General features: G+C 40.9%; 2 protein-coding genes across 3 annotated transcripts; both read left to right on the forward strand.

Moving 5' to 3' along the window:
• Positions 1–106: 106 nt before the first annotated feature.
• Positions 107–8,387, forward strand: agfg1b (ArfGAP with FG repeats 1b). Of its 2 annotated transcripts, XM_031855239.1 has the most exons (12): positions 107–423; positions 2,639–2,732; positions 3,025–3,140; positions 3,653–3,791; positions 3,944–4,100; positions 4,251–4,358; positions 4,778–4,913; positions 5,321–5,388; positions 5,511–5,603; positions 5,812–5,970; positions 6,435–6,529; positions 6,728–8,387. In XM_031855239.1, the coding sequence occupies exons 1-12, from the start codon at positions 257–259 to the stop codon at positions 6,782–6,784; spliced, it is 1,389 nt and encodes a 462-aa protein (XP_031711099.1). In that variant the 5' UTR covers positions 107–256; the 3' UTR covers positions 6,785–8,387. The 2 variants fall into 2 exon arrangements, with proteins under 2 accessions (XP_031711099.1, XP_031711100.1); XM_031855240.1 differs by lacking the exon at positions 4,251–4,358 and having other exon boundaries at positions 108–423.
• Positions 8,388–8,456: 69 nt separating this feature from the next.
• fbxo36b (F-box protein 36b) lies at positions 8,457–10,703 on the forward strand. The gene is made up of 4 exons (XM_031855241.1): positions 8,457–8,831; positions 9,019–9,127; positions 9,820–9,992; positions 10,120–10,703. The coding sequence occupies exons 1-4, from the start codon at positions 8,736–8,738 to the stop codon at positions 10,633–10,635; spliced, it is 894 nt and encodes a 297-aa protein (XP_031711101.1). The 5' UTR covers positions 8,457–8,735; the 3' UTR covers positions 10,636–10,703.
• The last annotated feature ends 3,796 nt before the right edge of the window (positions 10,704–14,499 follow it).

Consider the following 14,499-nt stretch of genomic DNA (forward strand, 5'->3'; position numbering starts at 1 on the left):
CAAGTGTTGCTTTTAATGAAATTACGAGGCGTCATTCCAGACCAACAGGTGGCGCTTGTGCTTGTGAAGCCGGTTTGTTTCACACTTTGTTTGTCGTGTAGAAGAAGAAGCGTTTGTCAGTCGCCCAGTCTCTCCCCGGGCCAGAAGGTGTCTGGCCGCTGCCGCATCCGACTAGTCTGCCCTGAAGACACCCTCACTGTCTCCCGGTCCCAAAACTTCCTCCCCCCGGTGATACCAGACCGCTATTTTTTCAGCCATGGCGACGAATGCGAAGCGAAAGCAAGAGGAGACTCATTTGAAGATGCTCCGGGAGATGACTAGCCTGCCCGCGAATAGGAAATGCTTCGACTGCGACCAGCGCGGCCCGACCTATGTCAACATGACAGTGGGCTCCTTCGTCTGTACCACCTGCTCTGGGATCTTGTGAGTTTCTTTTTGGCCTAAAGTGTCTTCTTTGTTGTTAACAGTAACGTTAGCGGTCGGTCGTGGATGTGTCCTGTTCCACAGCTGCCTTTGGCGGTACCGTTAGCTCGTTAGCTAGCGTTAAAGTCCGGACAGGTAACGTCGGTTCTGCCCTCAGCCGTTGGGTTGGGCCGGGTAACGTAGTGACGGCAGTTAAGTTTGTTTAAAGCTTTACTTCAATGTGAGACGACGTGATGTTACACGTACACTTAGGCAGGCAGTGAGGGGTGTTTTTCAATGACTTATTGTCTGTGTGGTCGTGGTTAGCACGCCCAACGTAAAGGTTCATATACCTAACAGTCACATATTTGATTTAAAAGTAGCACGTCATGGGGGAACCTCCTCTAGTTGAACTTCAGCTGAGACTCCGACACGGTGTGACACACACACACACACACACACACCTCTAGATAAGCCTTATACAGCTACTAGTCAGGAGCAGGGTGGGTCCCTCAGCTTGGGAGATGAAAGACGAAGTAGGGAAGTGGGTCGTCCTTGGCTGCTGTCTGATGACACCATAACCAGGATTTAGGTAATGAACCTGATTAACGAGGTTGCTACAGAGGCAAACATGTCAGTCACTATGTTACATGGGTTTTTCTTGTCATGGAAGGTGTGGCAGTGCATTGTAGCTGTATATATGTGACGTATTTACCCTTTTAATTATGAGCTAGTTGTGTGTATTGTGTTATGAAATAGTTTATTCAACGTAAAAAACGTTTTAGCTAAAATGACACTGATAAGACCATAGTGTGTGTTATTCCTTCCAGTTGAACGAGTCTTTGCCCAAATCCATTATTAAACTGCACAGAATAAGGACAGTACTATGTCAACAAGAAAAATTGAAATTGGTTAAATAACTACAACTTTTGAATGCATGGACAGTGCATCAGTTTTAAAATGCAATACTTAAAAAAAAAAAAAAAAGTATATATATATTATTTTACTTAATGAAATCACAATGTGTTGATGATTACACAAGTATTCATCCTGTTGAAATCAGTGTTAGTTGAGGCTCCTTTGGCAACAGTTTCAGCCATGAGTCTATGTATTCTGGTTTGGATGGAGATCTGGACGCTGACTTGGCCCCATCAGGACATTAACATTGTTGGTTTTCAGCCATTCCTGGTATACATTACTTCAGGTTTTCCTCCAGGAATGTGTCTTGAGTGTCAGACTTTATTTGATCCTCAACCCCAACAAACCTTCCATGGCCTGCAGCAGCCATCCCCACAGCATGATGCTGCCATCACAGGCCTTCATGGTGGTGATGGTTGGATGTGTATTGGTGTCACCAAGCCATAGAACCCACATCCCCTTATGGCAAACATTGACCCAGCTGTGGAGTCATTTTTACAACAGAGGTTTTATCTTTGCCAATCCGCCATAAAGCAGCAACAGTTGTTGACTGCACCGTGTCTCCCATCTTCACAATAAAGCTCATCCGGACCCTCATATGTTGAGTCTAAGGATAAAGGCCCATAAAGACACTAACATGTGATTTTGTAGTATATAAAGAAGCAGAGATTCGATAATCTTGACAGATCTAAGGTCCTTTGCCTTCATGATTTAGTTTTTGTGAGAAAACTGACCAAGTATGTCTGTTGTTACACCTTGATTGACATGATTTTAATTTGGCTCATTACGTGATCTCCTAAAACAGGTTGTACTTACATTCACCGTGATTCACTGGTTTTAAACATTGAAACTTAAAGAAGTGTATTTGGTTTTCAGCTTTTACTGAAACTAACACTATAAATGCGTGTAGTAGACTCCATCTGTCACTAATAACACTGAGCACAATATCGGCCGTTTGCAATTAGGTCTTGATCATTTCTAAATCAATTTACAGTCACAAATATTTCTTGATTAACGTGTGCTTTATATTTTGGTGTTGGGGAATTCATATTCACAATTACATACCTTGAGATTTAAACCAAAAAGGCAAAATGTATGATCTTTAAAAATATTTAACTAGTCGTAAATACCTGTCTGTCAAATGCTTACACTTGCACTTATTTTCTAAGTAGCAAAAATAAAGAAGTCATACGGGAAAACATATCAATATATGTGTGGTTGTGGTTCTTGTTTGCTCATCTCGTATCACATGAACAGCACTGGGGTTGCATCCTGCGTCTCTTGTTCCTAAGCTAACAAATGCCTCCTCCACCCACAGGCGAGGACTGAACCCCCCACACCGAGTAAAGTCCATCTCTATGACCACATTCACACATCAGGAAATTGAGTTTCTACAGAAACACAGCAATGAGGTATCAAGCACAGTGCACACTGTACAACCAAGGAATCCGCACCGTATTCCACATCGTTAAACAATATTTGTAAAGTCATTCTAAAGCATCGTGGCATTTTTCTGAACCCTGCATAGTCAACTTTATTGGCTTTCCTCTCTCCCCACTTTGTTTCTCCTCCCATTTCTTGTCATCCCCTCCCCCCCTTCCCTTCCCTTTTACTTTCTCTCACCTCTCTCCCGGCTCGGCCACCACCCCCACCCCAATCCTCTCCTTACCTCCCACTCTCCTCATTCCTCTGCCCCCCCTGTAGGTCTGTAAACACATCTGGTTGGGCCTCTATGACGACAGGACATTAGTTGTTCCAGATTTCCGAGAACCACAGAAAGTAAAAGAGTTCCTTCAGGAAAAATATGAAAAGAAAAGATGGTAACATAAACTTAAAGATTTTTTTTGTTTGTTTGATATATTTTGTTTTGTTTTGTCATGACATTATTTCAGTTTATCCATTGAATAAATGGTAAATTGATGATTTATACTTATGTGCATCCAGTCTTAATTTGTGTAACTCAAAGGTGGTAAATGCTGGAGTGAGTGCTAAAAAGTCAAAAGTCCTGCAGGACATTCAACAATGCTGGCAGTATTAGCTGTGATGCAAACAAAGAGTGCTGAGAGGGAAGTGCTGCCTTTGTCAAAAGACATGTTGCAGTTATGGATTTGGTTAACCACATGTTTTAGTTTGATAGCTCTTCATTATCACTTTCCTCTTTTACTGCAGTGTTAGTGGAAAGAGAGCACATTTGCTTTGTGAAGGAAGGTCCCATTTGATTAATAGATTTACCTTTTATTCCAATCAGCTCAATCAAATGATTACCTACCTATCTGTACTGTGTCTATTTTTACCTCTACATATGTGGTGGTGTTATTTCATGGATGCCTAGGTATGTCCCTCCGGACCAGGCAAGAACAGTAGCAAGTGTCCAGGCCTCCGTGTCTGGCTCCTCAGCCAGCAGCACTGGTAGTACCCCAGAAGTCCAACCCCTCAAGACCCTGCAGCTCAACAAGACCCCACTGCGCCAGGTAACACAGATGTACACTGAGGCTCCATTCGTCCATTATAGATATGCATCTAGAATGGGTTTTGGAATTTGGTTGGAGAAAAGCTTTAACTCTCAATTCTTTTTTTTTTTTTTTTTTTCTTTTTTTTTTTTCTCCTCCCGGCTACTGTCCAGTCACCAGCGCTCAGTCGTTCCCAGGCTCACAGCGCCGCTCAGGAGAAGAAGTTTGACTTGCTCTCAGAACTGGGAGGAGACATCTTTGCTGCTCCATCCGCACAAACTTCCAGCTCCACCAACTTTGCCAACTTTGCACATTTTCCAAGCCAGTCAGGTAAGATAGCTTTCTTTCAAAATTCACACTCGATACAGATATTTATCAGTGTTTAGCCTTTGGTTTGTCATCATCCCATGCATTGCCCTGCCATTGTTTTTATTTCCACATTCATTGTATGTGTTCATTTTTCCTTGTGTATGGCTGCAGCACCTCAGGGTAACTCAGATACCAACTTTGCCAACTTTGAGGCATTTGGAAACACTACAATTCCATCCCACCTGAGCACGTCCCCCCCCTCAAAGTCCTTTTCATCAGGTACCCCCCTCCCCTCCATTGTCTTTCCTCCACCCTATCCACACACACTCACCCTCATCTCGGTATTTGTTTTTTAATTTCTTACCCACTGTGTCCACTGGTCGAGCTCTTTCTGTATCCAGCAATCCGCTAGAGATGCTTAGAGCGTGTGCTGCTCATCACTACTGTTGAAAACTTGATGGAAGCCCATTTCTCTTGGATAAGATTTTAGTTTTTTTTAAAAATCTTAAAACATAATAAGTTGTTAGTGATGTTGGGCACAGACCAATACACCCTTTCAATTCCTCACGCTTTTCCCTGAATCATTTAGTTAATTCTTTGTCTCATTATTATATGAGCGTGCGTGCGTGCGTGCGTGATGTGACACTTGATCTTTGAGTTGTTTTTTTTCTTCCATTTTCTCCTAAATTTGTTGAAAGGGGGAGGTGTGCCAATCCCATCTATGTCTCGTGCCATCCCTGCCCAGTCCAACCATAGAGAGGATCGCTATGCTGCTCTGGCTGAGTTGGACAACAAGCTCAGCTCCTCTGTTACTTCAGGCAGCAGTGTGCCGGGGTGAGAGACGGGCAGACACACACACACACACACACACACACACACACACACACAGTAATATTGTAAAAGCACTGCCGATACATTTTTGCGAGAAACCGTTCATTTCCTGCAAAGTGCACCTGTAAAGCCTGGAAAACTTCTGTGTGAATAATCCATGAATTTGATTAATTCAGTGCGTAACGTGTGTTGTTGAATAATGTTCCTCACATGGTGAAAGGATGTCGTTGATCACGTAGACGCCAAGAAAATGTGTCTATAAGAACTCCTTTCACAGCTGGTTTGAAACAAAAAAAAGCCTGCAAAATGTTCATAATATCAGTGAATCCGTTCTAACGGTTTATTAATGCCTGCCATGCGTACTGCATGCATTAAACTGGCGTAAAAACATTTCTTTTATTTCTTTACAGGAACATATTTGGTTCATCGCCAGCCCAGAATCCACCTGTGTTACCCAGCATGCAGCCTGGCTTTGGAGGTGGTTATTGTGATTACTACTCCAGCGGTGCACACAGTGTGACAATATATTTTCAGAGCTGTACATTTTTATACACGTAACTTGAAGACTCATTTAGCAAATTCCTCCTGCATTTCATCCAGCCGTCCCATCCACAAATCCCTTTGTTGCTGCAGCTGTTGCTCCGGAGATGGCCATCAACCCTTTCCAGGCCAATGGCAGAGCTCCAGCTGCAGGTGTGTGTGTGCATTTAAAGCTGAGTGTATTCAACAAGGCACATTTTTAATTAGACGTTTCTGTTGCTTTGATGCAACCCAGTTACATTGCCAAGTAGCTTTGTGGTTTGCCAACAAATGTAGAATTTACTCCTCTGTGTGTGTGTGTGTGTGTTTGTGTTTGTGTTTGTGCGTGCATTTGTGTACACACACTGCGTGTGTCTCATAGCCTCGTTTGGCACTGGCTCTATGAGCATGCCCGCCGGCTTTGGGAACGCGTCTTCCTACTGCCTCCCGACCAGTTTCAGCGGAAACTTCCAGCAGCAATTCCCCGGCCAGGCTCCCATCCTTTACTCTCAACCTGGGGCCTACCACCCTCAGTCCAATGGTTAGTGGCCTCTTACCCTGTTCCTCCTGTGCAGTACTTGTCAGTGAGTCAGGCCACGTGCAGCATTTTATGTTCTCTTTATCTACATGATGACCATCTGTATTGGGAATTAGTTAAAAGTAAGACGCATCAGTGGCAGCTACTGCACAGTGATAAAAGGTTGCATTTAGGGTACAAAGCTTTAGGGTTCTGCTCTGTACAAAGCTGTGGACCAGAACCACAGTGTACAAACCTGACATAAAGCTCTATTCACACCTGAATGCAATCTGACATGCTGGGCTTAGCTTTTCTTTTTACTGTTTTAGTCCCTCATAATTTAGTTCTGTGTATCTTTGACTCTTTACAGCCTGCTCTTTACAGCCTGTTGATATAACGGTTGCAATAAAATGTTGTCATTACACATTGCTTAACTGCTGGAGAGAGCAGACTCAACCTGTAAATCCCTTTCTCTGTATCACCCGTAGGACCTGCATTCCCAGTCTACGGTCAGAACAAGCCGTCCATGACGCCCTTTGGGCAGCCCATGGCTGGCCCTGGCATGTCCAATAACCCGTTCATGGTGAGCATGCGCTGCCTTTTGTTTCCCCAACTTTTTGTGCTAAAGAAGGAAATAAAGGATGTACTGTGTGGGGCTTTATCAGTTTAAGAAAACAACTGTACTGATTGATTTCACCGCTCTGTTTATAACATTTATTTTGAAGAGATAATTGTTTCAGTTCTGTTGGTGTCTTAACTCTCATTACCTCTCTCCTTTCAGGCTGGAGGCCCGGTTGGGTCATTCCCTTCAGGGGGTTCAACCAACCCATTCCTGTAGCACAACTCCCAGTCTTTCCCACCAGAGGGCAGCATGCAGCACATATTCAACTCATACCTTCTGTCATGCAATTAGTGGCAGTGCATCTTTTTTTAAGAACTTGCATTTCTTATATTATTTTTTTCATAAAAAAAAGTTTACAACACTATGAAGGAACACAAAGGACTATATTGAAGACTAAGGGGCTGTTATGGGGGGAAATGTACGGTTTGGACTATATACAATACATTATATGCTTTTTATTTTTTTTGTTTATGACTGTAAGCTCTGTGCATATCATTATTTGTAATCACAATTAAGTACATGTTATGTATAACAAAGGCTGAGTATACACACACCTTGTGGAAACCCACTACAAACTATCTACGTAGGTAAAATCATATTAAGATTATCCTCTGGTTGTAATCAAATCCACGCTCTCTGGTTTGAAGCAACCATGATGATGCAGGTATGTCATTTTCAAAAGGGATTTATTTTTGTTATTTTAGCATCATTGTGCTTTTACTGGAACTAAAGTGCAAAACTGTCCTTTTATTAACTTACAAGTTGCCTGTAACCCAAACCGTGTATGGTTAAATTAGAGTAATATCCCAAGCAGGTGGATGGGATACAGCATTGATCCTGGGCTATTAGACATCCTTTTATTATTATTGCCAATATATGTGAAATAGTGGGGAAAAAAGGGTCGGGGCTTTTTTTACAATTTGAAACCAGGGTCACCTCCTTGAATATGTAGCCAGCATAGATTTCAGATTGTTTTAGGCCACCACCTAAAGGGACAGACATGTCTACCAGAGCACAAATGGTGGAAAGAGAAGAGAGTATTTCTATCTCCTGTTACCCCTCCTAATCTATAAATATTGGTAAATTGTTAAATATTCTTTAAGTGACCTCTCTTCTGCTTTCAGATATACGCTATATGATATAAGATAGGAATATGGTGAAGACAAAAGGAAAGACTTAAGAAAGCTTCAGGGTTGTGTGTGTGACCCAAATTGGGTTGCGTCAAAATAAGTGCAGTAGTTCTTCAAATGGTTGTGGGTGACTTGTCCTCTTGACGGGGATATGCCAGGTTTACCAGACCCTGCCTAGTCAAATAAGTGTCCAACATTTTAAACAAAACATTCATGCAGGATAACCACCTGGCTTGATCTTAACTACGGTGCTGGAAGTATCAAAGAGTTCAAACTGAGAGAAGAGATCTCCGCACACTTAGATCTATGCAGAGTATGCTTTGTGAAGTATAAAGGGTCTCTTTAAACACAATATTTATGAAATGTTAGTTATGTTGTATTCACTACACTCCCTTGACATCTGTCTTCTTATTTGCTTTCTTATTAAAAAGCTTATGGAGTGAAGAGCAGGATGAGGAGGAGTACAAATCTTCTTTCAGTTTGCTTTAAATTTAGGCAAGGGAAAAGGGAACAGATTAATTTAGGGATTATTACATTACAGGATCAGCCTGGGACTGAACCAGTGTCTCATTTGTGCCACCAGTGACTAACAATGAATTTGACAATGTGTTTCTTGTCTTGACAAGAATAAGTAAGAAAATGTGTACATATATAAATATATGTATAAATAAATTAAAAGATTTTTAACTACAATCTTGACTTTGTGTAACTATGTCTTTTGATAATTCCACCAGAGAGGATATTAGATGTTTATTAGGTACGACTAAGCTGATGAGTGTTACTAATATTGTGTATATTTAACTTGTCAATGAGAGTAGGCTGAATATTATAAACATCTCAGTATAACATCACGAAGCAAGACTCCAAAATGAGGATAAGATCGAATAAACACCCAAAGTTTAGTACACTATAGAAGTTTAGCACACTATAGAAGTTTAGCACACTATAATCTCCATGAAGGTAGAATTCACTGCAGGGTCTATTTCTACTGAGAAAGCACCGTTGACGGAGCGCCATGACAACAAAGAAACTTTGACATGGCGTCCCTTCTAACGGACCCGTTGTTTGAGACGTCCGGACACGGGCCTCCACCCAATAAGAATTATTATCATGTTGCTGTCACCAAGTCAGATGTAAGTATTGATATGTTTGAACTGTGATTCATTACTTTGTGTAAAAACTACATGTGTTTGCCATCTAATAAGTAGGGTGCGGTTTAGTAAACTAGTTAGAATTTCTCTCGGTTATGCTTGAATTAGCGACCTAACGGTAAATTAACGGTAGCGTTAGCGAGATAAAACGTTCAATGTTGACTTCCAGGTGATCTGGAGATGGTGGAAGATATCTCCGAGAGCTGTAGACAGGTACTCAAAGCCCGGGGAGCTGAAGGAGCCTCACCAGGACTTCCTGGACGACACTTGGCTGCAGAGTAAGGACTTCGTATTTAGAGCTGAACACGTCACAAGAGTCGCGTATAACCTCTCAACTGTTTGGTTTTTATGCAATGAACTCCATAATTAGATGCTAATAGGCCTTTTCATAGGGAAAGGCACAGGTGTTAGTGATGGCTGAATTCCGTTTAGCTGAATGTGCATGCTGTCAAACTGTCATAGTTTACGTGAACACTTGACTAGAACAGATTATTGTTATTTATAACCAATCGTGCTTTTCCTACTATGACAAGTCAAAAAAATCTGCTGTGAAAAAGGGCATAACAGCGAGTAAACCTTTTTTCATTGCAGATATTTTGACTTTGGTATATGGCAAGGGTACTTAAAACAGAAACCACTCACTGCTTTTGAGTTCACTCTAAAAAAAAGTAAACTCTAAACTGTCGGTGGTTCCTCCTTTGTGCCAGGAATATTCTCAGGTTTGAGTCTGTTTTGCAAAGAGATTAAAAAGTGGATACGTATTTAACAATTCCTTGAATACTTTGGCTTTGACAAGTCCTGATTACATATAGCGTATTCTTTACATTGCTCTGTCAACAGTAGACCTGTACAGAAATGCATTGCACATGGCCTTAGGTATTTATCACTTTATATTCGGATTGTGTCTTGTGCATATTGTATGTGAATGCATGAATGTGGATGACAGGTAAAATAATGGGCTTCTTCCCAGGTGAGGTCAGTATGGTTTTCGGCCGTCGAATCTTGCAGTACACCAAGGCTTTGTGCCAAGGCCATTATGATTATCTGGAGCAGCTGTCTGACACCTTACTTCTGCGGATAATAAATCATCTAGAACTAGAGGATGTGGGTCAGCTTGGACGAACGTCACGCAAGTTCAGAGAGGTGAGTTCCAGAGAAAATACAAAGAGAGATTTTGTCTTCTGACAACAATATTCTATTGTTAGATTGTTGGAAATCAACTCTTATGTTTGCTGTAATATTACTTATACCAATCACTTCTGCCCCTCAGCTATGCGGGTCAGAGGAGTTTTGGGAGCAGGCCGTGAAGCGGCGCTGCAACACAGTGTCGGCTGAGGTGGCATCTCTTGCGCTTGTTGTGGGCTGGCGCGGCATCTTCTTCACCAGTAAGCTACAGCTGCAGAAGTTGATCAGCCGCAGGAGGCTGAAGGCTGAGGAGCGTCAAGAAGGACAGGTCTCTGACCCAGATGCAAAGGCAGAGGAGTCTCCTGATGGAAGCTCAGAGACAGACCAGACATCTGGTTCTGAGGAGGACTCTCACTTTGGCGTTTTATCAGATCTATGCCTTGGCACTGATCCTGGTACTCGCTTTGACTCCAGCGCTTGCTGTGATTTTGACCCTGACCCTAACCCTGAATCAGAGGCTGGCTCTGATTCCACTGTGCCTGTGCCTTGCCAACTGTTTGAGGACATAAAGCACTGTGTGGTGGAAAGGCCTGTGCAGCACAGTGCACTGAGCAATAGTAGAGGAGACTGCCGTGCAGAGCCAGGGAGGACAATGAGTTAATTCTTGTGTCAAATATTTGGGAAGCCCTGTGTTTTTACTGTTGGATTAATATGCCTTGTATACTCATTCCTCATCCTCATCCTAAAAGGAGGTGTATATAGATTATTTGAAGAATATTATCTTTTATTTGTCAAATGTAAGAAAATAACCCAGAATGTTTGATATGGTTATTGAGTTGTCAGTCCTTATTTAGTCATTAGTATATCCATTGTGCCATGACTGGAATACATTAATAACACCAGCAATTGTTCATTGTATATACAAGTTGTTATATACAATATTGTAGGATGTAATATTTATTTTAATAAACCTTATGAGCTAATTCTCAGGAAAACCTCAGTAACTGCCACTTTGCGATGAGACTCAACGTTACTTGAGGGGACACAAACATGGTAATTTATTTATGTTATAATGCACTTAAATTGGGTGACTAAATACCGGATCATTGGTATCTAGCAGGCTACTCAAATAACATGATCTTAATTCAAAGCTATTCAGAAACTGCTTTTCGCTGACAAGCAGTCATTTCTTAGCAACTGTACAGGATTGTGTGCTTGGCTATTGTTAAGTTTGACCCTTTTACTCATCCATCTTTCCATTTGAATATTTGTTAGCCAGGTCAGTGTTGTATTCTTAACAAGGTTCCAGAGGCTCCAGTTACTGTGAGATTGCAAAGTGATATCAGCGGAGTCAGGAGATGTTGTCCCCTGTTCTTCCATCAGCCAGTGCCCACAACACTGCAGAAGGGAGGTTCCTGTCATCATTACCAGGTACCCAAGCTCCTTCATCTAACTGCTTTTAGAACGGAGGAGAAGCACTTTGAGATGACAATAAAAAGGAAAAACTGTTTTTAATTGTTTAAATTAAAACAAACAAAATCAAAATCGACACAATTATCAGAACTGGTATAAAAAGGTGTCTTTACGGTGGGGAAAAATACAATTTGCAGTGTAAAAATAATAATACATAGAACTGTAATCTCTGTTTGCAGGTATGCTATCTATTTGAAAATGTAAACTTGGTCAGTAACAGTTACATCGTGATCTGTATTCTGAGAGGACACAGATAATGTCTGTGAGTTTGATAGGATTAAGAGTGCAGTGCACACAAAATACACAAGCCCCTACGGAGCACATGCTGCCAGTGCTGATGGTCCACCCTGTGCTCAGCTCATATTGACATCATCGGTGTCTTGAGACAATTTGAGCAGGGATTAGCTAGGTGTGAGTAGCAGCCACCTGTGCTACTGGCCTGCACTGTATCTACTTAAAGGGCCATTTCACCACTACTTCTGATTGTATGCAGTCTCTGCTGGTGAATTCTTTCAGTTCAGCATTGTGTCCGCAGAGTGCATATCTGTAAAGTTTAGGAGTTCCCCAAAGTACTTCCATTACCTCCTAAAAAATATTCCCAGCTAGGGGTAGCAGTTCACCGCCCTTTTTAAAAAACAATATCTGGGTCCTGCCAGGAGGATGAATGATTACAGATAGCCACCTAGGAGTCACCTTCCATTGCCTCAGGGAGGCCAATCATTCAAATCACATCCCTCCAGCTTGAACAACTCAGTTGTGAGAGTTAACGTTAGCCATCAGCTCCACTCTCAGGCAAGATTTATGCAGCATGATCATTTATATATTTATTGGCTTCAGCTTTATTTTCATATCTGTACGAAAATGTATTGCACTGCACTATAGGATGTTAGCGTGGTCCTCCTTGTAGTGGCCAACTATTCACTGTATCTTTTCATGCAGTTGTTTTATATTTACATTTATGGTTATTTCATTTCCTCAACCTCATTTGAAGTGACATGAACACATGAACCTGGGAATACTTTTCGCCCCTTGCCTCTTTTTGCGGAAAGCTTGAGAGAGAACATAATAGGATGGAGCCAGACCACGTAAAGACCATGTGTGAACCATGTGGGAGATGGGATGAGTATGCTCTGCCCATCTTAACCTTTACTTCATCCTCAGGTCAGGCTAATCCTCACAAGGTTATAGGAACAGGCTGCTCAAAGAGCAAATATCTAAAGCAGAATAGAATAGAGAAGAGGAGACATAGAAATTAATTTATGCATATTTACCTCTGCTCGAATTCTCAACAGCTCTCTTAATCGTTCTTGCCACCACTGTATCACTTAATACCATATTGCATTTTACAACAGTTTGCTTAAAGCTGGTGCCTAACACATTTCTTGAAGGTTTTCACACATTTGCGATGGGTCTCCAATGACAGTTACACGGCTCAGCAGGGATCCCACAGTCACGTAGGAGCTCTTGTCTTACCACTCTCTGCTTTTCCTGACCTGGTAAAAGATGAAACCTTTGACCTCTTTTCTTCTACTCAGGAGGCTTAAGTGCTTTACTGACACTATGATCTATTTAAAACATGATTTACATTTGATATTCATGGCAGTCTTTTTAACTGACAAGGCTCCTCTTCCTCTATAACATTTTGAATCTTGAATTATAGTTTGGTGAAATATTAGTTAATAAGATGTACATTAAATTACAATCTATTCCGTCCTTCTTTAATGTAACAGGTCACCTTTTTAATTTTAATTTTTTACCTTTCTGACAAATCCAACCAAAATCGACATTTCACTGAGTGAATTGTGATTTAATTTCATTGATTGCTGTGATTTCTTTATTTATAAAAGCATTTACACACTTCCACTCTGATTGCTCTGTGCGGATGTCTTCCTGGCCTTTAAGTCAAAAGGTCTGGCGCTCTCTGACGCCAAGCAAAGCCCTTGATCTTCTGCAGGGCACTGACGGCTTGAGACCATTTGAGAAAAGATTAGCTAATATTATCTGAAGTTTATCGCCAGGTTCAAGCCATGTGCCAATTCATCGTCATAAAGATGTAATTCATTATTTAATGCGCTTTTCACACATTATACACTTTCAACACAAACGTTTACACCAAATATAAGCTACAATCTGAAACAACAAAAAACGCAAAATGTTACTCATTAAAATCAAATCATTCAATCATTTGGTCTGTATCCATTTTTTGAACAACATTTAAAATTACTCCTCAGAGAACTCCATTCGACAAACCGAAATACGTTTCTCATTTAATGTAGTGCGTGTAAAATAAATCAAGATGCATTATTGTTCAATATCAGAAACGTAAAGCAGAGATCAAATTTTAAGTTTAGATATCTCTAATCCATGTCTATTAAACGACGACTCATTGTGAAGTTACTCAGTTCATTGATGTGTAAAATGGTATTTTGGATTTCATTATAAATATGACCTGACAAATTACAACACTGCAAATATCTAAGAACATGTACTCTTTAAGTAAGTCCAACTTTAAACATCTGTATGCATTTAAATTAGTATTTACTCACAGTTCACTCTATAGTGATGGCCTTTACATTGCATGTACTTTTTGTTTAACAGTACTATTAATAATATTCACTAGAGAGTTTCGAAATGTTCAAAGTAGGTATCGTAAAGTTGTGACCACTGATGAATGACGTTAAATGATGAGAATGAAGCAGCAGACAGATTAGAAGTAAGCTCTCTGAAGTAACTGCCCTGTTGAGACTGGGAGGAGGAATGAGAAGGAGATGAGGATGCCAAATCATAGGCCCATGGTTTACTATATTGACTTCAGCGAAAGTATTACATTAGTATTCTGCTCAATGTTTCAAATACAATCTTATTATCTACGTATATGCTACAATATCTTATGTAAATGCCCAACAAAATAGTACTGTGTTACTCCAGTTTTACACAACGTTCTTTGGAGGACCATTTAACAGTTGTTAAAGTTGTCTTGCTCTTTCCAAAACATTTTCTGCTTGTTTTTGAGTCCTTTGCTGTGTCTCATCCTTAAATATATAGTCAAAGA

Source organism: Anarrhichthys ocellatus, unplaced genomic scaffold (genome assembly GCF_004355925.1).
Source record: "Anarrhichthys ocellatus isolate YVR2014 unplaced genomic scaffold, GSC_Weel_1.0 scaffold15, whole genome shotgun sequence".
In the NCBI taxonomy this organism is placed as follows: Eukaryota; Metazoa; Chordata; class Actinopteri; order Perciformes; family Anarhichadidae; genus Anarrhichthys; species Anarrhichthys ocellatus.

Excerpts from the sequence above, each read along its gene's own strand:
- fbxo36b (XM_031855241.1), top strand. The coding sequence starts at position 8,736 with ATGGCGTCCCTTCTAACGGACCCGTTGTTTGAGACGTCCGGACACGGG. Across the intron at positions 8,832-9,018 it reads TTGCTGTCACCAAGTCAGAT|GTGATCTGGAGATGGTGGAA; the intron begins GTAAGTATTGAT and ends GTTGACTTCCAG. Across the intron at positions 9,993-10,119 it reads CGTCACGCAAGTTCAGAGAG|CTATGCGGGTCAGAGGAGTT; the intron begins GTGAGTTCCAGA and ends TCTGCCCCTCAG.
- agfg1b (XM_031855239.1), top strand. The coding sequence starts at position 257 with ATGGCGACGAATGCGAAGCGAAAGCAAGAGGAGACTCATTTGAAGATG. Across the intron at positions 5,971-6,434 it reads CTACCACCCTCAGTCCAATG|GACCTGCATTCCCAGTCTAC; the intron begins GTTAGTGGCCTC and ends TATCACCCGTAG. Across the intron at positions 6,530-6,727 it reads TGTCCAATAACCCGTTCATG|GCTGGAGGCCCGGTTGGGTC; the intron begins GTGAGCATGCGC and ends CTCTCCTTTCAG.